The 26179-nt window shown below is 37.3% G+C and overlaps 1 protein-coding gene across 1 annotated transcript in view; it reads left to right on the forward strand.

Moving 5' to 3' along the window:
• The window catches only part of GTF2E1 (general transcription factor IIE subunit 1), a 34276-nt gene that overhangs the window by 2231 nt on the left and 5866 nt on the right, over positions 1 to 26179 (forward strand). Inside the window, exons 2-4 of the mRNA XM_012780538.3 lie at positions 2433 to 2910; positions 18719 to 18920; positions 25486 to 25727. Coding sequence (XP_012635992.1) covers positions 2463 to 2910; positions 18719 to 18920; positions 25486 to 25727 — 892 coding nt within the window. The 5' untranslated portion in view covers positions 2433 to 2462. The remainder of the gene's footprint in view (positions 1 to 2432; positions 2911 to 18718; positions 18921 to 25485; positions 25728 to 26179) is intronic.

Genomic DNA, 26179 nt, shown 5'->3' on the forward strand with positions numbered 1-26179 from the left:
GAGCAGAAGAAACAAAGTTGAAAGGAATGCACTCTCTACCTTCTGTCTACCATGTCAGCCTCATATCCAGCCACACTGACAGACTCTCAGTTCCTCATATTGCTGTAAGAGTCACTTTTCTAAATAGGAGATCTTACTGTGAATGCCAGTATTTACCTGACCTCTTATGTCAGAGCACTTTGCATGAATTTTCTCATTCAGTCCACACATCAACTTGGTGTGTGGCATTGAGTAAGGCACTGGTAATTGCTTTTTATATATGAAGAAACCGATGCTGAGAATTTTCTGGGATCACTGGCTAAGAAATAGTGGAACTGGGATTCAAAACCCAGAACTGTTGGATTACAGAGTCCTCATGTCACTCCCTTGTTCTAATCTTCAGGGCTTCCTAAGATGTTTCAGGCAAAAGAAACAGGCTGAGTGGTAAGTGGCACAGGGACCTGTCCATGCAGATGGGCGTTGGCAGGATACGCAGTAGCCAAGGACCCAGTTTGGAGCAGTGGGGAGGGACTTTTGCTGCATATTGGAGTCACCTAAAGAGCTTTTAAAATTAGTGTGATGCCTAATTTAGCCCTGCTGGACCAGCTGAAACAAAACAGGAATGGGGGCCCAGGGTTGATATTCTGAAGATTCTCCCTAGATGATTGATTCTGCTTTATAGCCAGGGTTGAGAACCGTTAATCTAGAGCATAGAGTGTATATAAGACAGAGGTTGTGAGGTAGGAGAACACAATAGTAGGAAATAAGACTGGAAAAATAGGTTATGCTGACATATGGTCTACAGACCAAAGAATGGTTTCTGAAGCCATAAGTTGTGTTCTGCTAACTTTTGAGCATATAAAACAAAATCCAAAACTGGGTTTAAGTACAATGTATAGACCAAATTGGAAAGGAGAGCAAATGTGTCCAGTAATATGCTGTGGTACTACTTTGGTGTTGAACCCAGGCACTTGCCTGGCATCCTTAAGCCCTGGAGTGATAGGAAATCTCTAGGACCACAGGTTTGGATCTAGGAGCTACTTTGTTATATCTTTTGTATAATCATGCCCACGTATTTATAATCTAAATTATATATTTTATTATAACTGACTTTCCTTTTACTTTCCCTTTATTGTAGGTAGGGCTTTATATTTTTTCCCCAAAATATGTATATTAATTGGTTATTTAGGAATTTATTTATAGTATAGTTCTGTGGATATCAAAATGTTTCTTATAAATGGAAGCATTAAATCTGATAGGATTGGTAACCACTGACTTCAAATAAAAGGATCAGTTAAAACTACTGTTAATAACAATATGATTTCCCATGGAAAAACTTCAATGCGACCTCTGTTAAAAATTTCCCCATGAAATAGGGAAATTTAACTTGATGTAGTCTGCATGGATAGCCTAGCCATTCTTAGTTGGGAACATATTAAATCAATATAAAAGCTGTCCTTGTAAACGACAGCTTTCTAAACTCTTTAATTTTGTTCTTGTTTATTAATCACAACAATCCCATTGATGTAGTTGATATTATCTTTATTTCTCAGAGAGTAAAGTGTGGCTTGTTTTAAGTAAGGGATTTGTGCAGGATCACACAGTTACCAAAATATAGTCTAACTCTGAATTCCAAAGGCCAGGTTTTTTAACTAAACCACTTACCAGTATGAGCTTTGAGAAAACAGCTTTCTGGGCCATGGCATGGCTTCTGTTTTGTCCTACAAGGGATCCAATATTTAAGGATATCTTGGGCTGTCCTCCCTCCCTTCCCCCTCCCCTTCCTTCCTTTTTAAGGATTGAATGGCCTTTACTTAATTGCTAGATTTAACTTTTCAAGGTTTGTAAAGCTGTCTGGATCTAATCTTAATTTCTTTCAGATTTGTTAATAGAACAGTTAATGAATTTGTCAGATATGTCAACTGGTGATTACTTAATGTGTTTATTGGTTTGTTGTGATTTTTATTGTGAAGTACGACTATGAAAACATCCTAGAATTTTGCTAGAAAAATTTTACTCAAGAAAAGAAAAACACTTTAAGGATATTCCAACTGCTAGGTTTCTCAGTTTCAGCATTTGCAAAGATCTATATCATTAAGAATAGTGATCACTTGATTTAGCTTTTGTGTTGCTTTTCTGAAAGTGGACTTGACAATATATCATTTTTTAAATAAGAAGTCACCTTCTAGAATCAAACTCAACATAGATTATGAAAGTAACCATTTGAGAAATGTGTCAGGGTTTTTAGGTATCTTTTGTGTACTCTGAAACATTTTGTTCTCTTAAATGCTTAGGTATTATTAGAAGTCTTTTAAAACAATGTTTGAGTACCTTTGTGGCACTCTAAGAATAGTGGTAGCTATCAGCTACCAGTAACAGTTTGATTATTCTAGATTTAAAATGGTTGCCATGTCCTTATGCCTGGCTGATTTTCTCTTTTTTCCTGAATTCAGTATATTTAAAGTTGGAATTTGCTGCTAAAGATGGCAGACCCAGATGTCCTCACCGAGGTTCCTGCAGCATTGAAGAGGTTAGCCAAGTATGTGATCCGGGGATTTTATGGCATTGAGCATGCCTTGGCCTTGGACATCTTGATCCGGAACCCCTGTGTGAAAGAAGAGGATATGCTGGAGCTGCTCAAGTTTGATCGGAAACAACTTCGATCAGTTTTGAATAATTTAAAGGGAGACAAGTTTATCAAATGCAGAATGAGGGTAGAGACTGCTGCTGATGGGAAAACCACTCGTCATAACTACTATTTTATCAATTATCGGACTCTTGTTAATGTGGTAAAATATAAATTGGATCACATGAGGAGGAGGATTGAGACCGATGAGAGAGATTCCACCAACCGGGCTTCCTTCAAATGTCCTGTCTGTAGTAGTACTTTCACAGACTTAGAAGCTAATCAGCTCTTTGACCCCATGACAGGTGAGATTTATCCAGTTTGTGATTTATCTATCTATTTATTTACTTATGTTGCTTTAAGTGACCCTTGACTGATGTGAATCTTTCTTTTAAGTAAAATAAAATATGTACCCTTTTTCTTAAATTGACTCATCTAATTTTTAAACCATCATATATGTCATTATAAAAGTGAATGGATCGGTGTGAGTCACAGCATACAGTTAGTCTTACTGTCCAATTGGGGGTCTTACTACTTTGAGAAGCCTTTGCAAAGCCTTTCTCCTTCACAAAGGAGTGTACTTATCTGTGGGGTTTTCGCATCCATGACTATTAGGCCTCTGCCCCACTCCCACCCCTTATTTATAGCCTAATCTGAAGCGTTAACTTCTCTACCACTTTGAGGCTATTCTGACAATTTTACTTTTGACCTCTCCACTCGACAAATATTGGAGCACCTACTTGTGCTTGTCACTGCTAGACAGTTACAATACAGTGTATTTAAATGCTTTGTAGAAAGTCCCATCAGGAGTATGTGACAAGGGCATATAATCTGGATTTGGGGAAGGCCTCTGGTAAAAGTTAACAGCTGAGACCTACAAAATAAGAACTAGATGAAAGAGGGGGAACCCTTTCCAAATTAAGTGGATATATATTTAGTGTCTCTTAGCTATACATTATTAATGGAATAGAGTTGTCAACAAGATATATAATTTGCCTCATGTAATTAAGAACTTCAGTTTTAAGGATTTTTCTTAACGCAATGTAGAAAACATGCATTTTCTGAAAATATAATATGTCTAGCATTAACATGGGAAACTTTAAAGTTCTGGGTTGTATGGTTATTTTGCCTTGTTTATAAACCGGAAAAGAGACTGTATAGTTTTGCTAATTACTCAATGGATCAATTTTCTTATTTTCTAGAGATAAAAATCTATAGAAGGACTCAAGTTAGATTCAAGTTTGATTAAATCAAGCTGTTAAGTTAGATTGTCCTTTTGTTATGGATAAATTTAAGAGAAGTTTAAGCTTTCACACATGAAATATTTTGCTGTAAAAAATTACAGATTTTTGTACATGTTTTCTCATTTTTTAATTTGATGTATAGTACATTTTAAATACTTTTTTAAAAATTTATTTGGGAATTTACACCAAATTGGGAAATTACACCAATATCAATTAAGATTACTGTAGCAACAAAAAGAGCTAGAGAGAACCTATGACTTTTTTTTTTTCCTATTTACTGTGAGGCAGTGGTTTTGGATGAAAAGTTACTTAAAGGATTCAAATTTGGATTAAGTGTTTAATTTGTTTGAACCTATTTCACCTTGAAAGGGCTTAACTAGGAGAGATCTTGATTATAAGAAAATCTTAACCATCTGGGTATAAGAATTGCTTCAGTGTGCTATAGAGGATGGCTGTAGAATATATCTGGAGCTCTTCAAAATAGACAAAGTCTCATGATTTTTGCCATTCACTCTAACAGATTTCTTAAAGGAGCTCTGGGTTTGGTTTTATAATTCTCTACAGATGTTGGTGTTATACAGTGGTCCTGTCTTCATTACTCTAGACTGCAGTGGAAACTGTTATTCAGTCCCTCAGAGAGGGTAATCTAAAGTAATGTGCTTCTACATTTGTTCATCATTTGAGTCTTATTTAATTTCATAAAACTTTCTGAAAGGAGATGATTTCACTACTTAATATCACTGTTTAGGAAATTGATCCATGATGCACTTTGAATTTCACCTAGGGTTAGTGTCTGAATAAAACTAGTTGTAATAATAGGTGCCCGTGGAAGAGATGGCCCAGTGTAGTCAAGGTTATTTGAATCAGGGAGTTAGGGTAGAGGGCATGAAATTATTTTATGTAAGAAAACTAAAACTGAAACAATTTTATTATGGCCAGCCTGAACAAAGACTGTATGAGGGCTATGGTCAGCGTGAAGGTTGAAAGAAAGAGTACAGGAGAGCAAGAATAAGTCACTTAACCTTGATATCACTTGGGAGGGTTCCCCAATCAGCCAACACTAATGTTCAACTTAATTGGTAGTTATGGCCCTACAGTGAAGCCTGAGGTATCATGATTGAAATTTGTAATCATTGAGGACCCTCATTTTGAGGATTTACTTGCCTTTTGATTGTAACTTGACTTTTATTTGGACTTTCTTTTAAGGAGAAAATGTGATTAGGTGGTATTAGGCCCCAGTTTCTTGTCAGTTCTGGTGTTTTGGGGTTTTTTTTTTTTTACTATTAATGCCTGACACCCTCCCTTGGTCTACACATTCCCTTTAGATATCTTTGTTTTTGTTTTTCTCTAATTCTTTACTCTTTTGCTGAGTATTCATCCCTCCATCATCTCTTGTCCTCCAACCCCCATTAAGAAGAAATGAGTAATAAACATTTGGTGTGTATAGTGGGGGAGGAGGGAACTTTTTCTACTGTAGTATTTTTGCTCTGTCTAAATTGGTATATTGCAGTTTTTTTCCTAAGCCCAGTCCTATAAAAAAAAAAAACTATCCAATTTCCTGGTTGCTATAGGAGATTGACGATATTTCTAACCATATTTCTAAGTGATGGGGATATCTGATGGACTACTATCTTCATTCCTTTTTGACAGTTCTGAGATTGAACTGTGGTTTACATTATTCAGGAATTGAATTTGAAGCCTTCTAGACTTTACTGTTTCCCTAATAAATTGTTAACTGAAGTGTATGTGTGGGCAGCTCTCTGCCGCAGGACAAAGGATAGTAACTGCTAGATGAGCTCCTGAGGACCATCTAGAAACTGAACCCAGCAAGCATTATTTTACCATCCCTAATTCACACATAAGCCTGTGATATTCATATTTCAGTTTATGGGTTTTTCCTATGCATCTCTACTTTTCCTGAAGATTGTAAATTTTGTCTGTACTTTTCATTCAGAATTTGCTTTTGGTGTTTCTGGGTTGAACTCTCTTCAAATATTTGATGCTTGGCATGTATGGATACTTTATTTCATTAAAATTGGATAGCCTAGCCTTTGCCCACTAGTCCCTGGTTTCAGAAGCTTAATCAGGCAAAATTAGCTGTTTTAAGTTTCTGAAATATGGAGGGGTGGGGGTGGCTTATGTAATCAAAAACATAACATGAAATCCCTCAATGAATCAGCAAAGTAGCATCTTGTGTTTTAGAAATGCATGTTTTAGTCTTAGCAAGCTTTCTGACCATTTAAATAGACTCAGTATTTCTATTTTAGCAATCTTAACCATGGGTGATTTAATTAATGGCACTTCTAAGTTAAGTTCAGCAGCATGCTTCTCCACAGGGGGGAGGGGAATCTTATTCTCTTTTTAGATGTTAAGGCTAGATGATTTGGAAATAGCTTTATGTTTTCCATTTTTAGTCTAAAAATTATGCAACCATAATGCCAGAGAAAAATTTGAAGAGAAAAAAAATCACCCACAAAACCACCAGCCTTTTACATATTACCTATAATTACGGTTGTAGCCTAGAATAGTTTGTGATCTCTTGGTTCCTTAATGCACCAAACACTCTTATCTTTATCTAGGGTTCGAAATAGGTTTTAATAGGTGTAATTTCCCCCATTTTTCTTTCCACCACTTTTGGGTACTTTGGTGTTACCTGTTTTTTTTTTTTTTTTTTTTTTTTTTTCTGGAATAGATAAAATTCTTTGAATACCTTTGTGTATAGATAGTATTTTATTCATGTTTAAATTTTTTTTAAGTTAAATTTTTCTTTAAGAAGAATTCTTAGCAGTGAGACTATTAGGCAAAATAATATAGTTGTACAACTTCTGTAAAGGTGTATATGGCCCCGTAGTTTACTGTGGGTGGAGTAAAATTGTTAGGTGTTTGAATTAGAAATAATTTGAGAGCCCCTATTACTGAATTCACCTAGAGACCTGGGAATCACATTTTAAATAAACTTTGAGATAAAGATAATTTAAATTTTTAAAAAAGGAATCTTATAAATATGCATTTAAGAACATCTTAGAAATAGTTTGACTCATCAAATGATGTGTATATTCATGCACACATACATTCCTATGTTGTACTGTTGGATTTAGAGGAATCTAGGGGTATACAGATTGTTAGGATGTTTTAGATTGAACAGAGGAAGAATATGATACTTTCATGTAGTTTCAGCTTGTTTTGTGTGGCTCCATGGAAAAGACTTTACAGACAGATTTTAGGATTAGTGTAAAGAAGTCTTTAATAATTAACTCAAAAATAAATCTCTAATAAATAACTCTTAAAAGTAGCCAACAAGGGGAATAGACCTCTTCTAGTGATAAATTTTGAGTCACTTGGATTATTTAAGTATTAATAAATTTGGTATCTACTTGGGATATTCATATGTAAAAGTTTGGGATTAAATAGTATGAGTTCCTTCTTGCCTAGTGATTGCAGGTAAAGCTTTTTGGTTTAGACAGATCAGTTTCCTGATCCCCCTTATCATCGAAATTCCTTTTCTGTTCTCTTAACCTAACATTTAAAAACTATTAGGATCCTGTATTTGTGAGCCTCTTAAGACTTGTTAATAATATTTGCCTTCATAGGTCAGGCAACTTTTTCTTGTTTTCATCTCTTGCTACTCAGGACAGGAGATGTCTCGTAAATAGTGTTTCAATTCCTGAAATGCTAAAAACACAAACATGAAAATCTTTTTAGGATTGTTTGCTCAGTTGCTGAGTCCTCATTTGTCTTTGGAATCTTACCTAGGATGAGTTAATTAGAAAATTATACCAGAAAGCTCAAAGGTATGGATTTTTTTAGGGGGAGACAGAGCGATTATTAGAATAAGTTAAATATATATATACACACACACACACATACATAAACAAGTTATGGAAAGACAATAAGGAACGAGTATCATCCTTCCATCCTTCCCTCTCCCCGCACCCAAACCTTAAAGTTAAAAAAATTCTGCTGCCTTTGAATTTGATGATTTGAGAGCTTTTTTTAAAAAAATCTTTTGTGTTTTGATACCGATAAGAACTAACTTCTTTGCTTATTTGTGAAGTGTTACTTTTTAGTTTTGATGCTGGCATATAATGTGCTGTTATTGTCTTTCAAATAGTCATATCAAAACCACAGACTTTTTGCCTGCCTACTGCATCTTGAGTTTGATTTAGCCCTAATTTAGAGAATTTATTGCAAGCTTTAGTATTCATTTAAATACCATATTTCAATTTGTCATTTTTTGCTACCACCACCCCTCACCCCCCCCTGCCCATTTTTTCCTGTTGTATAATGAGTTCCAGAATCCAGGGATGATATATGATTAGACCAAATCTAGGTAAGTGTCCATTGAAAGAAGAACAGAAGCAAATTTCATTGATAAATTGAATTTTAGGGGGTGAGATGGTATTGTGTAAATCATTAATACATTTGAGGTCTTCTGAATTTCAAAAAACATTAAACCTGTTTCTGTTTTTTTCCGTTTTGCATGCGTGTGAATGAGTATTTTGCAGTTGTATGTTTTCTGTGGTGAATTAAAGGTTGATTTTTAAATTTTTTATAGGTAAAATAATTATATAAAATATTATGTTCCTGTCATGTGTGTTTCTATTTGATAGTAGCAATTTCTTTTTCTATATATTTTGCCTTGACTAAATAAACTTAAGAGATTTGCTTTATGAAAATAAAGTTTGGAAATCAGAATAAAAGTTGACTTTTTGAGATTTCAGCATTTGACTCAACATTTTAATATATATCCCCCTGAACATTAAGAGTTATAAAAGTTGTAACAAAGGGCTTAATGCTTTCAAAGCCCAGGAATGACTATATAACTAATGCATATTGAATAAGAGGGAGTTGATTGTTTTTGGAAGGTCAAAATAATATTCGTTTTCCTTTTAAAAATACATTAGTTGGCTGGGTGTGGTGGCTCACACTTGTAATACCAGCACTTTGGGAGGCCAAGGTGGCCATAAGTTCTAGACCAGCCAGGGCAATAATGCAAGACCCAGTCTCTACAAAAAATATGTATATATTAAAAAAATTAGCCAGGCATGGTGGTACATGCCTGTAGGACCAGCTACTTGAGAGGTTGAAGCAGGAGGATCACTTACACCCAGGAATTTGAGGCCACAGTGAGCTATGATGGTGCCACTGCACTCCAGCCTGGATGAGAGTGAGACCCTGTCTCTAGAAAAACAGTACATAAATAATATATGACTGTAATCTTGTTAAAGACTCAAATAGAGATGTAAACCAAAATGGCAAACCTAGTTTTTCCTCTCTGTGGCTCTCCCACACAACCCAGTCTCCATTCTCACCACTTTCTCTGTCTTAACTATTAAGTTTTGTGTTTATCCTTCCAGTCCTTTTATTACATTCCCAGCCCCCCAGGCCCACCCTAAGCCCTTTTGAAATCTAACAAGGCAAAGTGATTCTTAATTAAATATTTTGTTGTTAAAACAGTGTATGGTGAATAATGCTTGGTCAACTTTGCATAGTATTGTATGGTTTTATTTAGAGCACTTGTTATATTGGGTTCTTTTACATAATCAGTATGTTCAGTGTTCGCGTCATTTCCAGTTTTTTTTGTTTTTGTTCCTGTTTAGCAATGGCTATAAGGCAGTAAAATGACAGGATGTTAGGATTCCAGAGCCCAGGCTTCCAGTCTTGCTCCATGTTGATAACTATCACCTTGGGCAAATCCTATAATCACTCTTGGACTGTTAGCATGTGTGAAATATTAAGTTTATTCTATACCATATATCGTTTCTCTCTACTCTAAATTCGTACCACTCTCTGATTTGGAACATGGTTGACATTTTAAAAGTATGGAGAAGTTTGGGGTTGTTTTATCATTGCTTTTAGAGGATGATGTTAATCACTTTTGGTTAATTTCAAAGCATTGGTTAGACATTGAAATCCCCTGGTTACAGTAGTGTTCATATAGAAAATATGCTGTCCTTAATTATACCATTTTCAGAAACACACTGTGGCATAATGGAGGATGATATTTACAGTTTTAGGCAGTCTTATTTTCCTAAGCTTCCCAATTCGCTTCCTTTCCCAATATATCCATAATCCATAAAATATTTAGTGGAAAGGGAACAGTGTCCAAATATGCTTCCTAAGATATATGGTGGTTGGATTTTTACAGTGCAGTAAAAGTAAATCACATGTTAGTGTTATGTCTTGAAGTTTTGTAGTTTCTTCTATATCTCACTAAAATCCTAGGAGTTCTGTTCCTGACTACTGAATTGTCTTTTGATTTTTTTTTTTTTTCTCCTTTCCCTCCCACCCCCAGAAGCTCTTTGAGTGAGAGGGAGTAGAAAACTTAAAGTTTTTTCGTAGGGTTGTCCAGAAAACTTATACTAGCTATTATCTCTTGCTTAGATTTTGCACTACTCTCTTAAGTAGTCTTCTTGCTTTGACTCTTGCTGCCCATATAGACTATTTTTTATTTTTTTGAGACAGAGTCTCGCTTTGTTGCCTTGGCTAAAGTAAGTGCCGTGGTGTCAGCCTAGCGCACAGCAACCTCAAACTCCTGGGCTCAAGCAATCCTTCTGCCTCAGCCTCCGGAGTAGCTGGGACTACAGGCATACGCCACCATGCCCAGCTAATTTTTTCTATATATATTAGTTAGCCAATTAATTTCTTTCTATTTATAGTAGAGATGAGGTCTCGCTCTTGCTCAGGCTGGTTTCGAACTCCTGACCTCAAGCAATCCTCCTGCCTCGGCCTCCCAGAGTGCTAGGATTACAGGTGTGAGCCACCGTGCCCTGCCATAGACTATTTATCATAGCAGCCAGTGATCCTTCTAAAAAGCACATCAGGTCATGTCACTCTTCTGTTCAAAACTCTCAAAGGATTCTCCCTTCACTCAGAAATGTCCAAGTCCTTACCAGAATTTATAAGGTCTTATATTTACTCCTCTCCACACCCTCACCCACCCCCCATTTTGGTGACTTTTATTTCTGCCACTCTCTCCCATGTTCACAGCAGCCATCTGACTTGTGCCTTGCAAGCCCCAGGCATGCCTTCACTTTCCTTTTTTTGCATGCTGCTTCCCCTTGCCCAAATATCTGCATGACTTGCTCCCTTACTTCCTTTAATCTCTGCTTATATGATGCTGTATGAGAAAGGCCTTCCCTGAGTTTTCTATATAATAGAGAGGTACCCCTTTCCCTCCACCCTTTATTTTGTTTATCTTCCTTCCCTGTTTTTTTCTTCCCCCCATAATATGTGATGTTATTTTTTTTCTCTTAACTACTCCTCACTAGAATGTGAGTGCCAGGAAAGCAACTCAGAAGATGATTGGCTAGACTAAAGAAGGCTGAATGTCAGAACCCCCTGGGACATCAAACCCACTGTTCTGTGGTGAGGGCTCTGCACCAGCAGACATTCGATCCTCCCTTTTCTTTGGCCAGCCTTGAGGACATGGGCTGCAACATGACTCCCACATCAGCTCTGCAGCACCCTGTGCCATATCAAAGCATTTGGGCTTATTTTAATTTTTCTTTTTTACTTTATGGAAAAAATGGCTGAATAATATTCTAGTTGCAACTAATCCCTTTGACAAATCTTTGACAGTGAATTGTGGGCCTAATCATTGTATATACTGGAGGAAAGAGGGAAAAAGTATAATCCTAAGTAATGACTAATTGGGAATTTGATTAATAATGTCTTCTGCCCATAGTCTCATCTTATATCTCTGTCCTTTTCCTCTATTATAAACTTCCAAAGCACTTTCTTGTCAAACTAAGGAGGATAAATAGGTTTTTTTCACTTTGGTTTTATTTGTATTTATTTATTGTTTTCTTGCCTGAATACTTGAATAATTAAAGCAAATAACATGTTAAAATGAGTAACATGTTGGAAGCATTTAAATTGAAGGCCTTGGCCAGCATAATAGATACCACTTAAATTTTCTTCTTCTGTATTTAGCAAAGGAAAAACGTTAGGTTTGGAATTTTGTTGAATTTTACTGTTTTCTTTTTCTTTTATTCCCAATTCTTTCTAACCCTCCCTGCCCCAAATTCATTTCTCATTTTGGAAGAAAGTTAAAATGGTTTAGAACTCTTCTCATTCCCACAATCAGGTCTCCATTTCTTTTCTCCTTGTTTGGAGTTATATCTTACCTTTATTAGAAGAGTCCTGAGTCATAGAATTGGCTAAGTAATAGAATTGCCTATACTACTGAATAGATGACCCCAAAATATACTTTAGAAATATCTGTTTGTAAAAGATCTCCTCACTTTCATTGCTTGTTATCCGCTACTGAGTATTTTTTGATCCTTCTGGCAAACCTGATAGGTTAAGTCTGAGCTACATAAATGCAAGGCATGTGATAGATACTTAATGTTTGTTAAATAAACTATTTGTTACAAATCCTTTCTTCTGTTCCATATTAAAAAAATTTAGAGTGTATGTATATACACAGGAAAATTTGCTAAGTTGTAGCTGGCTCCCTAACCTGATGGGAGGTTAGGAAAGGGATGTGTAATTCTGGATGGTACAGTGAATTTTGTCTTTTGAGTTAAACAGATTTATGTCTGAATCCAGGTTTAATGATTTTTGTGTTCAAGTTATGACCTGGTAAACTTAACGTCTGAGTCTTTATTTCCTCATATGTCAGATTTGGGTAGTAGTGTTGCACAGACTTGCTTCTGATGAATACATAGGATTATTTGTAAAGTAGTTTTCCTAGTTTTTTTTTTGTGGTTTCTGAGTGTAGGTGATCAAACAAATGTGCTGTCATTGATCTCCTTTTTCCCTTCTAACCCTATCATCTGTTAAGCTCTGCCTAAACAATCTTTGTAGCCTTCGTTTTTCCTCAGCTACCACATTCTCAGATCTAGCTTGCTTATTCATCCTTGTGTGGCTTAGAGTCACTGTTTCTGGTTTTTGCCTTCTTAGTGTTAAATATGGGAAGGAAAAGATGGTGCAGAGCTCTGAGTTTCAATTCCAGTTTCTTCTCTCATTCTTGAGTAGTATATTCTGTGCCCACTACTTAGTGTAGAGAGGTCCAGTTACAAGAAGAGTTGGGATATTTAGCATATTGTTTACTTAACAGCAGCTCTCCACAAGGAGTAAGCATCAGAATTCCTTGGGGAACTTTTAAAATTCACATCCCTGGGCCCCACTCCAGACCTATTGAATCAGCATCTCTAGGGCAGGGCTTGAGTATAAATTCCACCAGTAATTTTTATGTACTGACTCAGTTAAGAATTGCCTTATTGGAAGGCCGTCTCAAGCCACTAAGGCAGATCAATATTTATAAATATTAGTTTTGATGACCTCATGATCTTTTCCAAAACCTTTCAATGGCTTTCCTGTTACCAGAGAATAAAGTCAAAATGAAGCTTATCTCAAGACCCGCTTATGGTCATTTCTAGTTTCGTTATTAATAATTCTGCTTTTTACTATTCTTTTTGATAACTATATTCCTACCAGACTGAAATTGCAGTTTAGCATCATTTTTCAACCACCTGCTTCTCATGATGATTAGATGTCCTATTCTCTTCCTCCTTTTTTTGATCTCCATAACAACATTTTATCTTCTGAATTCTACATCAAAAAGGTATACCTTCTCCATAAACCTTCCCTATTGCCCTCAGCTCTAAGTCACATTCCTTCTTTGAATCCCAAAACATTTATGTACTTTATTTTTTGCAGTGGTTCCTGATCATGTTTATCTCCAGATGCTTTTCTTCTCCACTAAACTTGAAACTTCTTGGTGACAGGTTCTGTGTCTGTGTGTATTCTACCACCGCTCTCACAGTAGCATGGTGCCATGCTAGTACATAGTATATGCTGAGTTTCCATGTCCTTCTGCCCCTAGCCCACTGCTTCATCTGATTTTGGGAAAACTGATTTGCATTTTTATAATGCATAGTGAGATTCATAAAAATATTGCTGGCATATTAAACTAGTCTTAAATAATTTTCTATAAAATGTCAAGTTTCTTTTTCTTCTTGGATTAGAGTCCAAGAAGAAAAATAAATTCTACATTTGGCTTTTGACATGCTGCTTCTTCTCATTTGCAACTTGTGTTTTTGTGATAAACGTAGGAATCAGAGATGTAAACCTAACTTTTCGTTTTGTAATGTTTGCCAGACGTGGTAATCATTGAGAGACTCTTCTCCATGGGTCTCTCACATGTTATGCATGTCTTGCAAGCAAGGCTACTGACTGACTGCCTTTTTTCTGGACTTTTTCAAGGATGTTTGTATAGCAAGCAGTCTTAAAAGATAGAGATATTATTTCTCTTGAGAGCAAAGAGCAGATTTGCTTACTGTCCACTATAATAAAAATAGTTTATCCTTCTAGAGCCTATTAAGTCTGGTATAGTAAAGATAATGTCACCCTCCAGAGCAAAGGATGGGCATGCTTATATGCCCATTATAAAAGATTTGAATTCCTTTTAAGCTGAGGCTTTCTTTCTTTTAATACAGCCCATTGTATGAACAGTTGTCACTGGCCCTCTTGTGTCACCCCCATGGAAATTGGGACTCAGGGAACTGGCTCAAATACTGGCACTGACTACTGCTATTGCCATGAGTAATAAAGTTCTTTGTCTCTGAACTAGGAGTCTCGTGTCTTCTGCCAGCATTCACAGTGGCAGAATAATTTGTTAGCTTGAAATTAGGGTAAAATCTCAGACCCTTTGGTTCTTGATAGTAATTTAAAAGCTGCTCTTTTCAGACCTGCAAAATGGGCACTTCAATAAGTAGTTCTTGTTAAATCTGGATGAGACTAGAATTCAAGTTCCTTATGACTAACTATATACTATGTTCATTTTCTCCCTATTCTTTTTCATGAAAATAAATTTACTTAAGTTAAAGGACTGTCGTTATGAGATTGCCCTTCTCTGAAATAATGGTGTTAACAGTGTTCTGTCTCTTTTCCCAAAATAAAAGCATAGCTGTTTATGGGGATAAGCTACATAGACAAGCATGTCAATTTGTTTATTAAAGCTGAAATTTGGAATATATATTGTCTTTTTTTTTTCTTTTTACTGGTCAAGTGAAGCAGTATATATATTGTCTTTAAAGAAGAAATGGATGATTTGGGAGGACATTTTTTAAGAATTTGGATATAACTTGAATTTTTAATGATAAATAAACTAGATAAATAATAAGATAGTATGTTGGATAGTGACAATGTTAAGGAAAGAGAATAGGATTGTTGAGGTAGACAGGACAATGTTGAAATTTTGGATAATGTGGGCTAGGGAAGGCCTTACTGAGGTGACTTTTGAGTAAAGAACTGAAGTAAGCTGGGAGATTAGCCAGTTGACTGTCTGGAGGGAAAGCATTCTGGGCAGAGGGAACGAACGGCAGTGCCAAGGCTCTGCGTCGTCGTTGAAGTGTGCCTGATGGGAAACATTGAGAAGGCTGGCTTGTGATGCTTTGAAGACACTAATGAGAGGGTTAGAGTACTGACCTTTTCTACCAGAGCACTTGCTTTTATGTTTCTATATTAGGCACTTTGTCACTTGAGGAGTCATTTACCTTCATTTAAAAAACATTTGAAAGGTACCGAACTAGGTAACTTCTAAAGTATTCTCAGTTCTCATTGACAGTCTCTGTAAGTGCCTGTCTTTTAACAGACAACTTTAATTCCACATCAGTGTGTTTTTCTAATTTAGCAGATATTTGAGAGCTATATTAGACCCGGTTTTATGTAGTGTATTTTTTAACTCCTGCATGGATTATATTCTTTGTTTGTTGAAGATACTGAGACAGTTTGGAACAGTTAGAGAATAATCTAACATAGCATACCATCTAAAACCTTTCTAGCCAAGGTCACTACTTACCCTTTGTTATTACCAAATATAAAAGCTGGTTTTCAGTTCCTGTTGACCTTGAAATATTAGCACTGTACCATTTCCTTGAAACATTGCCGTGTCCTGCTGGTTGTACCATTTCTGTTTCTTAAGGAATCTGCCGCCTTTGGGTTTATACCTTGATGTTTATTCTTCTCACTCTCCTTAATCTTGGATACTCTGGTCTACTTTATGGCTTCAGTTGCCACCTATATATTGTTGATTCTCATATCAGAATTTCTAGTCTAAACCCTTCTCTTCAGCTCTAAGCTGTATGTAATAAGTTGGTTTTTAATATATCCACTTTGATCTTTAAAGAAATTTAATATCCTGCCTACAAAGAAAAATGAACGTTTTCTTTGTTTATTATGGTAAATGGTGTTCTTGTCCAGTTGGTTAAGCTAGGATCTTTATGTTTATGTCCATTAGTCAAAGACCATCAGGTACACACCTACTGTAAACAAAGGTAGGTCTATTGATCATTTCTGCAGCAAGGAAAGCTACATACCATGGGGAACCATGGGATATTAGTAAGACAGTGCTGGACAAACCTAGAGAATTTGGGCTTTCATTGGGTAATTTTGGAGAGGAATCAAGGAAGTGGTGAATGTTTGCTCTGGATTGGGTGCTATGAAGAAGTGGGGATAATTCTTGACTGGCTATTTTCTTTTCTTTTTTTTTTTTTTTTTTTTTTTGAGACGGAGTCTCGCTCTGTTGCCTGCACTGGAGTGCCGTGGTTTCAGCCTAGCTCACAGCAACGTCAAACTCCTGGGCTCACGTGATCCCTTCTCCCTCAGCCTCCTGAGTAGCTGGGACTATAGGCATGTGCCACCATGCCCGGCTAATTTTTTATATATATTTTTAGTTGTGTAACTAATTTCTTTCTATTTTTTTAGTAGAGACAGGGTCTCGCTCTTGCTCCGGCTGCTCTCAAACTTCTGAGCTCAAATGATCCACCCACCTGGGTCTCCCAGAGTGCTAAGATTACAGGCGTGAGCCACCACCCAGCCTGGACTGGCTATCTTAATAAATCTTATCTAAGAAGTGAGAAGAACAGAGCCAGGCTAAAACTAATTGATAAAGAAGCAGCAGTCACTTATGCTAGCTGGGCTTTTTTGTAGTTTGTATGGAGTCCTTGCTTTTGTCTGTTGTCAGAGGTGATTCCACAGTGGCTATGTTTTGTCTCGCTTCCATCATGGTCATGGAGGACCTTATCTGATGTTGGTGATCTGTGAGAATCTGTTCCACAGAAAATGCCACAGCCTAGCTATGAGTGCTAGGCCGCCTCCTAGCTGTGCAGGGCTGCCTCTCTCTCTCTCTCTCTCTCTCTCAGATTAAGTAGCATTTGGACAGCAGGAAAATGTATTTTGGACAGGTTGTTTGAACGAAGAATTTACATGCTGTTGGCTATTTCTGAGGGGGCAGTAAAGAAGCTTATTCTACTGGGAATATATCAGTTGAATCTTGTGTTACATTGAAACAGAGATGCCTAGGTTGTTTATTCTTTACCGGGTGAGGAAAGGCTGGTGGTGGGGTTATGTATTGATCATATATGGGGCCTTTTAAAGCTATAATGTTTGAGTACTTAATATGTGCCAGGCACTAAGTGCTTGTATTTACTTAATGATCTCTTTTAATCTCTCAAGTAAATTGGGTCAGAAAGGAAGGATGCTTATCCCTACCATTGGGAATAAGAACCAAACTGGAAATCCAAGTGTGACTCTTGTTGTAGACTGTTAAGTAATGTTTAAGAGGGTGAGTTTTAGCATAATATTTTGGATTGATTTGAATCCTGTCCCCTTCCCTCTGCTAATAGTTGTCTGATCTTGAGCAAGTTATTTAACCCTTTAGAACCTTTGTATTTTACAGATCTAAATAGTTAATAGCTTCAGAGGGTTGGTGATACCTGGCACTTAGTAAGCACTCAATATAAAATAGATACTGTTACTTTCTTTCATTAGCTATGTGACTTTGGACAAATCACAAAACTCTTTAGAGCCTCAGTTCTGACAACACTTTATAGGATTGGTATAAGTATCAAAAAGTGTATGTAAAGCATTTTAGAAAGCGAAAGCACTATACAAATAAAGTAAATATTTAAAGTTTAGTATATAGTCTCTCAAATGTTTGTGTTACCTTGACAGGTAAAGGACTTGGGTTGGGTTATGATGTTTTGGAGCCAAATTACACTGGGTCTTAAATGTTAGGATGAAAAACTTAGATTTTTATGCTATGGGCTTTAGAAATTCAGCTACCACATGGACTTTAGAGTTGGAGGATGAGATGATAAAGTGGTGGCGTAGGAAACTTGGAGAGGGAGAACCCGGAGGTTCAAAGACCACATTTAGGAAGCCCTTTCAGTCAAAATAATGGTGTCCTAGATTAGTGAAATGACAGTAGACATGAAAAATCTGAGACATTTCTAAGGGACTGCTACAATTTAGTTACAAGTTGGATGTGAGGGAGATACTATAGAAATAAGAAAAATAAAGGCTTCTTGAACTTTAATTTTGGAAATGGATTCATTATGTTTTTTTAGATATAAATGGGAGTAAGTGAAGAAATGGCCTTGTGACAATGTATAGGAGAATCAGAAACTTTTGGTTTTAGGTATTTATTTGGCTTTCTCTGTTAATGTAGGTCCAAATGTGTAATTATGAAAGAAAGCCATTGAGAAAGGGTAAAATTTACCACTGTAAATTGCAGTGGTAAGCTATAAAGAATTTGCCTTTAAGTTAAAATAAATATATGCTAGAAATGCGATTAAAAACTGCTGTGCTGAAGTTAGGGGTGAAAATACTTTGAAATGTATCAAAAATGATAGATGGATAGAGGGATGGATATGTGAGGAATCAAACATAGCAAGATGTTAATCATAGAATTTGGATGGTAGGTACATGGGTATTTACTACAAAATTTTTTCAACTGTTATGTATATTTGAAAGTTTTAATAATAGAATGTTGGGAGAGGGCTGGAGGTATAAACTGTTTACTAAACGCCTATCTTAAATATTTCACCTCCCTGACCTGAGACTTTTGTTTTCTCTGTAGGAACTTTCCGCTGTACTTTTTGCCATACAGAGGTAGAGGAGGATGAATCAGCAATGCCCAAAAAAGATGCACGCACACTTTTGGCAAGGTTTAATGAGCAAATTGAGCCCATTTATGCACTGCTTCGGGAGACAGAGGATGTAAACTTGGCCTATGAAATACTTGAGCCAGAACCCACAGAAATCCCAGCCCTGAAACAGAGGTGAGTGTAGGCTCTGTGCTTTTACTTAGAGCATTTTTAAACCTGCCCTTGTTTTTAACTAACTGTACTTTGGAGAGCAGGAGTGGGTTAAGTAATTTACAAGGAGGCTAAAGACTATAATGACACAGGTTCTAAGCTCTGCCATACTTGTATTATTAACTTGTGGCTGTGATGAAATTCGATTGTTCTGAATGCAGAACTGTGTGGGCCTTAGGCAATAATCTCTAAATAGTCAGGTTTGACTTCAGGTGCTCTGCTTGGACCCACAGCAACCCAGCCAATTGTTAGCTAATCCTAAATTAGTTGTGCCTCTTAGGGATATTTGAATTTTCCTAGCCAAATTCTGAAGGCTGAAGTTCTTTAAAGAATTCAGCATTTTCTTTTTTTATTTGTGAAACATTTTAAGCACAATTTCTTGCCTATCTTAGTTTTAAATGCAAATTCCTTGAAAGTATAGTAGATGTTACTTATGGGTTAAAATATCTGACAGTGGCTCCCTATAATATCTGTGTTCCCTAATCTTTAAATTTTAGGGGTAGCTTTAGTTTTGTCATGCCATAACAAGTGATTTATATATTCTTTTTGAAAAGCATAAATGAGGCTGGGAGCAGTGGCTCACGCCTGTAATCCTAACACTCTGGGAGGCCGAGGCGGGCAGATTGCTCGAGGTCAGGAGTTCGAAACCAGCCTGAGCAAGAGCGAGACCCTGTCTCTACTGTAAATAGAAAGAAATTAATTGGCCAACTAATATATATAGAAAAAATTAGCCGGGCATGGTGGTACATGCCTATAGTCCCAGCTACTCGGGAGGCTGAGGCAGTAGGATTGCTTGAGCCTAGGAGATTGAGGTTGCTGTGAGCTAGGCTGATGTAACGGCACTCACTCTAGCCTGGACAACAAAGCGAGACTCTGTCTCAAAAAAAATAAAGAAAAGCATAAATGAGAATTGGATCAGGGAATGCTCTTCTACCCAAAAGCAATCCAGTTGTACAGAAAGTTTTGTATCTGTCCAAGTGATTATGAGTTTTCTCATCTAGCACCATGTGTCAGTTGGGCTGCCTTTGCCTGTGGTAATGGAAAATCCAACTTTAGTTGGATCTAGAATCCAATCTATAAGTAGATGGACAGTAAGAAAATTTGTGTTGCAGGACGATAAATCCTGAGGTAGTACAGTTCAGAATTGGTTAATTTCACAGCTCAATTATATCCTCAAGGACCTAGATTTGTTCCATCTTTATACTCTGCTGAACTCAGCCTGTTGGTTGTCCTCTTGGGACTATGAGAGCAGATAGCCTAAGGTGGATGAAAATGTCCAAATGCAAAAAGAGATCATCCCTTCCTTGTGTCCTATTTTGAGACTGGAGAAAGCTTTCCCATAGGGCCTCCTTTGTTCTATCTATCCCCCATAGTCTCACTGGCTAGAATTGTTTTATATGCTTATTTCTAAACCAGCATCTGGCAAAGGAATTGGGATCACATAATTAGTTCTTAGACTAATAAAGATTTACATCCTTGGGCTAGAGAAGGTCTCAAAGTTCTTTGGAGCAAATAGGCATCAGTATTTGAATAAAACCAGTAAGCAAAGAAGGAAAGGAGCCACAGTTGGTAGGGAACTAATATCATTCATATCATAAATAGGCTTATGTTTTTGTTAATGGTTATTTGGTCTCCTTAGAAGAATATGTTTTTTTTATGTCTGTTTCTGTCCACTTAAATTATTCTGTGGCTCTAACACAGAAGCCTATGTGGGAAATTAATTTTATAAAAATACATAATTCTCTAAGCTTATGGATTATGTCATGCTGAAGTATGATTCAGCATACTCTCTGGTTGCTTTCTACATAATATAATACTATCTGATTATTCTTGTATTTCCTTTTCTACCTATAGTTATTTGTCCTGTTTATCAAGATGCTTCTCCACTACAGTAGCATTCGGTCACCACCACCACAGGCATCCTGCCTCTAATGTTCCCCACCTACCACAGTGCAACTTCCATTCCAGGATTTTTATTTAGATATCCCTCACTCTGTGCCTGAAACAGGTCTTAGTGGTATATTTACATCTGAGGCCCTACAGCAGCTTGCTGTGTCGAGTCACATTCTTTTCATGGAATGATGGTGACTCCAGGGATGAAGAAGAATCAGGAAGTAGTGTAAATAAACTGATCAGGAAAAAATATACCCAACAGCCCAGCTACTAAGGAAGAAGAGGCAGTAAAGAAAGACAGAATGGGGTTCCTGAAGCTGCCATCTAGAACGAAGTACAGTTGTTTCTATGTGGTCAGCGGAAAAATCATTGGAGCTAGGTTAGACAATATTACCCTGCCTAAGATGGTGTTATCAAGCATTTGACAAGCTCCACTGCCCAGATATAACATTCTGCGAGTGGTATTGATTTGGCCTTTCTATACTATAGGAGCATAAAGTTCTATAATAGCCAATCCTGTCCAAGGATTTAATAGTTGTTCCTGCCTCAGTACAGAAAAGAAGCATTGGGAGAGTGGTATGGGAGTGCAGGGATGATAGTTCGGTGTTTTTTGTTGTTGTTTATTAAACTAAGTGGTATCATTGTTATTTTGGTTACTGATCTATAATCAGTTAAATTCCATCTTATGCTTAGATCAGGAACCAGACTGCCTCTACAGAACTGTCAGTAGGCCTAACCCAAGAGTTGATGGTCAGTGCCAGCCTTTTAGCAAGTCAATCCATTGGTGATATATAGAGTGTTAGAGTGGAAAGCTCACTAGGTGCTCATGGCATGGGGAGAGAAAGATTTCTCACGCAGAGATTAGGATATATAAAAGTAAAAAAGTTTATCTTCTTAGGGTAGAGAGAGTGAAAGAGAAAGGGGAAGCGGGGGAGAACAGGAAGATGGCATGACATCCCAAAGAAAGAGAAAGGGGTTGCAGCACCGAGGCCACTGGGTGATATTAAGGAATATGAAGAAAAAGAAAGGTGATGGCTGTCAGTTGATAACAAAAGTGGCAGGATGTCAAAGTCCAAGAGTTGGCTTCCCTGCCTTTCCTTGGAGACAGGATTATCAGGATTATAGCAGGAGATGTGACTCTGCCCTCAAGATATAGTTGAGTCTGTAGCTTGTTCTCCTGCTGTTTACTCAGGAATTCTGTAAAAGCAGATTCTCAAAAAAAAAACCAGTTTTGAAAGAGAGATTTACATCTCTTTTCTGTCTGTTCAGCTCATTTCAGAAGTTGTGCAAAATAGAACTCCTGCAGGGTGCTTGTTAGTGAGATAACTCATAGGATTACTCTTTAACTGTTACTGGGGAAATTGTGGGATTAGGTATTTTCCTGTTATTTTTGCAAGGCCACCCCTTTCACCTGTTTTTCAGAAATGGAATTCCTTGCCCGTAACCTACCCTTTTCCATCGTCTCTTAACACTCACCTTAAAGATCTTTAAAAATTTAGTTTTGAAATAATATTCCTCTCTCACCTCTGAGTAAGAGTTATACCTTTTAAAAGTTCTAAAATTTCTTAAATAATGTAAAAAGATTCAAACATAAATTGCCATTTTTGTCATCTTCAATTAAAATCTGTACATTCTCTCTGTAGAAGAAATTAAAATATCAGAAGGAGTGAATCTAGCTATCTCTCATGTAGATTTCTTTAATGTCACATTGGCTAGCGATTTAGATTTGTCTGTATCTGTCTTGAAGGTAGAAATAAAAATCTATGGAGTCAACCATCTGTGGTTAAAAATATGTTTTAAAAATTGTTCCTCACCCCAATAAAAATTGTTCCAAATTTTAAAATTTGTTTGATTTGTGATCAAATGTTTCCTGCCTTAAGCTAGAATAAAACCCATCTTGAATTTCCATAACAGAATACTAAAAACAAAAGACTTTAAAAAGTAGTCTTATATTAACTTTTATTTTAATTGTTTTGTTCTTTCTCTCTAGTTTTCTTGTTTTTCTCTATTCAAAGTACTTTGTACCTTCATGAGACAGTCTTCAGAGTTAACGCTAAAGATAGAGGATAGAGGAAAACTATGTGTTCAGATTATATATATAGAGAAACAGAATAGCCTCAGAAAGATTGAGTGAGTCACTTAAGAGTCTGGATGAAGGAAAGACAGGTAAGGATGTAGTTGGCTAGATCAGAGCTAGAGAAATTTCCTTTTCTGTGTCTCCCAGGTGTGGTGAGCTAACTCAGGGAGACACATTTTGGGACAGACTGGTGTGTAGATCAGGCTCAGCACAGCACGATAAGGATGTTGGCTGAGGATAGAAGGAGCATGGAAAGGAGTAAGGGAGAGAAATGGGTGAGGGAGGAGAGGCTTAGAATGTAGAATAAGCACAGGCACACATAAAACTAGAAAAGGCCAAGAGATAAGAGAAAAAAGTGAATGCTGAGGGACACCAAGATTCAAAAAGCCAACCTACACAAAGTAAGCAGAGTCAGATTGCAGTGAAAGCAGCCACACAGCCTCTTAGAAAACAACATGGGAACAGGTAGAAGATAGAGAATGAATAGGGACAGATACAGTTATATTAGACAAAAAGGTAGTGGTGCAAAAAGTAACATCAGATGGATGCAGAAAAAAATAGAAGTTAGAGAGAAACCAATTATTTGTGACTGTAGCATAAGACTTCAAAATATAGCAAGACAAATAGATGGATTGGTAATATTTAGATGCCTCATAGGCTTAGACTTAGAGTGGAGAGCAAATGAGACAAAAGAAGTGATTGATACATGGAACAGAACAAGCATCAGAAGGAAGGGATGTAGGAAAGTGCTTTACAAAGTAGTCCTGGGTACAGAGCTAGAATAATGAAAAGAATGCAGAGGCAGTAGCTGGAAGGCATGGATTAAATGACTGGATCAGTGTGGATTGGACAACTGGAAAGAGCGTATTTTTTTAATTGCAAAAGTAACCAGTGGCCCTGTAGGTTTCCAGAGGCAGGGTGGGGAGGGATGGGATGAGCCAAGGTTATCTCCAGAAGATGGTCAGAAACACAGCGTTGTTAGGGACAGATGTAATGGGCCAATCACATACACAGACAGAGGTTTACATCAGAGAAACCTCAATTAAGCATCAGCAAGAAAGCCCCGATAGATATGAAGTGGGCCCAGAAAAAAGTGAAGAGCAACAGAGTAAACCAAGATGAATGAGGTAAGGCAAAAGTAAGAGCAAAATAGTAAATGACGTAGGGAAGAGAGAAGACAAAGTATTAGTTAGATTCAGAATGAGACAGGGCTTCACACAGGAGACGGTCCAGGATCTGTGGAAAAGATTGAGAGAAAAATGGAGAAGTAAAAGAGAAACATGAGGCTAAGAGAGTCAGGGGATGCTGAAGGGAACACAGCAAAAGGTATGGGGTGAGCAGGTAGTTCAAGAAACATGAAGATAGTTTATGAGATAAAAGATATCTGAACAGAGAGGGAGGGAGAGTCATGCATAGAAGTTGAAGCAGAAAGCATCAGTAGCAGGCAGAGCAAGACAAGGTATGAGCTCAGACACAGAATCAGGCATATTCAAAAAAATTTGGAGCAGAATGAGAGTGAAACAAGCAGTGGAAAGACTGAAATGGCCTGACTCATAGAGATGGGGGAGCATAAGTGACTAAACAGGCTAACAGGAAAGAAGATCATGGGTAGTAGAAGTAAAAAGTAAAACAAAATAGTCTGAGAAACAGATCACAGTGCAGGGTAGGGATGTCAGGATAGATGTGGAGACAGAAAGATACAGCTCAATAGAAAAGAGGCTAGTCCATGCAGAAGGGTATGCCTTACTCGGTGAGTGGCAAGAGAACTTAATTCTCAAGCTTTTTCCATCCATGGTCAGCACCCAAATGAAAGGAAAAGGCATACAGAACCACTTTGAATTATTGTAGGTTGGGCTGAGAGAATATCTCTATTAATAATACAACAGTTTTATTTTGTTTCTTAAACAAAATACTCATGAACAGTATTACTGGGAAAGATTTTTGCCAGACCTAGTGTTTCTAAGTGGATTATGTCACCATATCATTCTCCCCCTGCAAGTAGATTTATGGAAACACCTTACTCTATAAAACCTCAGTCATTTATGTACACCAGAGCTGCGGTCACCAACCCCCCAGGGCTGTGGACTGGGCCACAGAACTCTGTACCCTCCCACCTGCTTCGGAAAAATTGTCTTCCATGAAACGTGGGAGGGGGGTGCACAGCAGGAGATGCGCAGTGGGCAAGGCAGCGAAGCTTCATCTGTTACAGTTACTCCTCATCACTGACATCACCACCCGAGCTTCACCCTTACCCCTAACTAGACTGTGTAAAAATTGCCTTCCATTAAACCAGTCCCTGGTGCCAAAAAGGTTGGAGACCACTGCACCAGAGGATCCAGTGCTTAAGGAACTTAAATGTAAATATGATGTGTTGTTCTAACCCATGCAGCTTTCACCCTGAGATATAGAAGAGGTTTCTTAGAATTATTAAAACATGCGTGCATGATTGTTAGATAGCATTGTTTTTAAATAATATGTCAGTAATCACCCAGTCCTTCTTTTCTAACATCAAGACTTTAATTTTTCTTTTTCCTGTCCTCCTCTAATCTTTCTATGTAGCAAGGACCGTGCAGCACCTACTGCTGGAGCTGCTGGCCTGGCAGGTGGGCACCACCGGGAAGCATGGACCACCAAAGGCCCCTCTTATGAGGACTTGTACACTCAGAATGTTGTCATTAACATGGATGACCAGGAAGATCTTCATCGAGCCTCACTGGAGGGGAAATCTGCCAAAGAGAGGCCCATTTGGTTGAGAGAGAGCACTGTCCAAGGGGCGTATAGTTCTGAAGAGATGAAAGAAGGTAAGAATAGAAGTAGTCAGTAAAATGGATATGTCTTGCGTTCAGTATAACTCGGCTTAGAGGGAAACTGACCAGTTCTTAATTTTATTGATAATCCACTGTACTTGTTTTAAAAAACAATTAATTGCATTATATCGAGAAGTAAGAAATTGAGCAGTAATTATAAAAAACAACCCATATACTTGTACTGTTCTTCAGCTTAGTGGAAATAACAAATAGCTTTTTAAATCTGTTTTTATTTTATTTATTTATTGTTTCTGAGACAGAGTCTCAGTCTGTTACCCCAGTTGGAGTTCAGTGGCATCATCATAGCTCACTGGCAATCTAAAACTCCTGGGCTCAAAGGATCCTCCTGCCTAGGGCTCCCAGAGTGCTAGGATTACAGGCATAAGCCACTGTGCCCAGCCTGAATCTCTATTTTTAGATTTGAAAAATTGCCATCTCTTCATCTT

The sequence above is a fragment of the Microcebus murinus genome, chromosome 1 (genome assembly GCF_040939455.1).
Source record: "Microcebus murinus isolate Inina chromosome 1, M.murinus_Inina_mat1.0, whole genome shotgun sequence".
NCBI lineage: Eukaryota > Metazoa > Chordata > Mammalia > Primates > Cheirogaleidae > Microcebus > Microcebus murinus.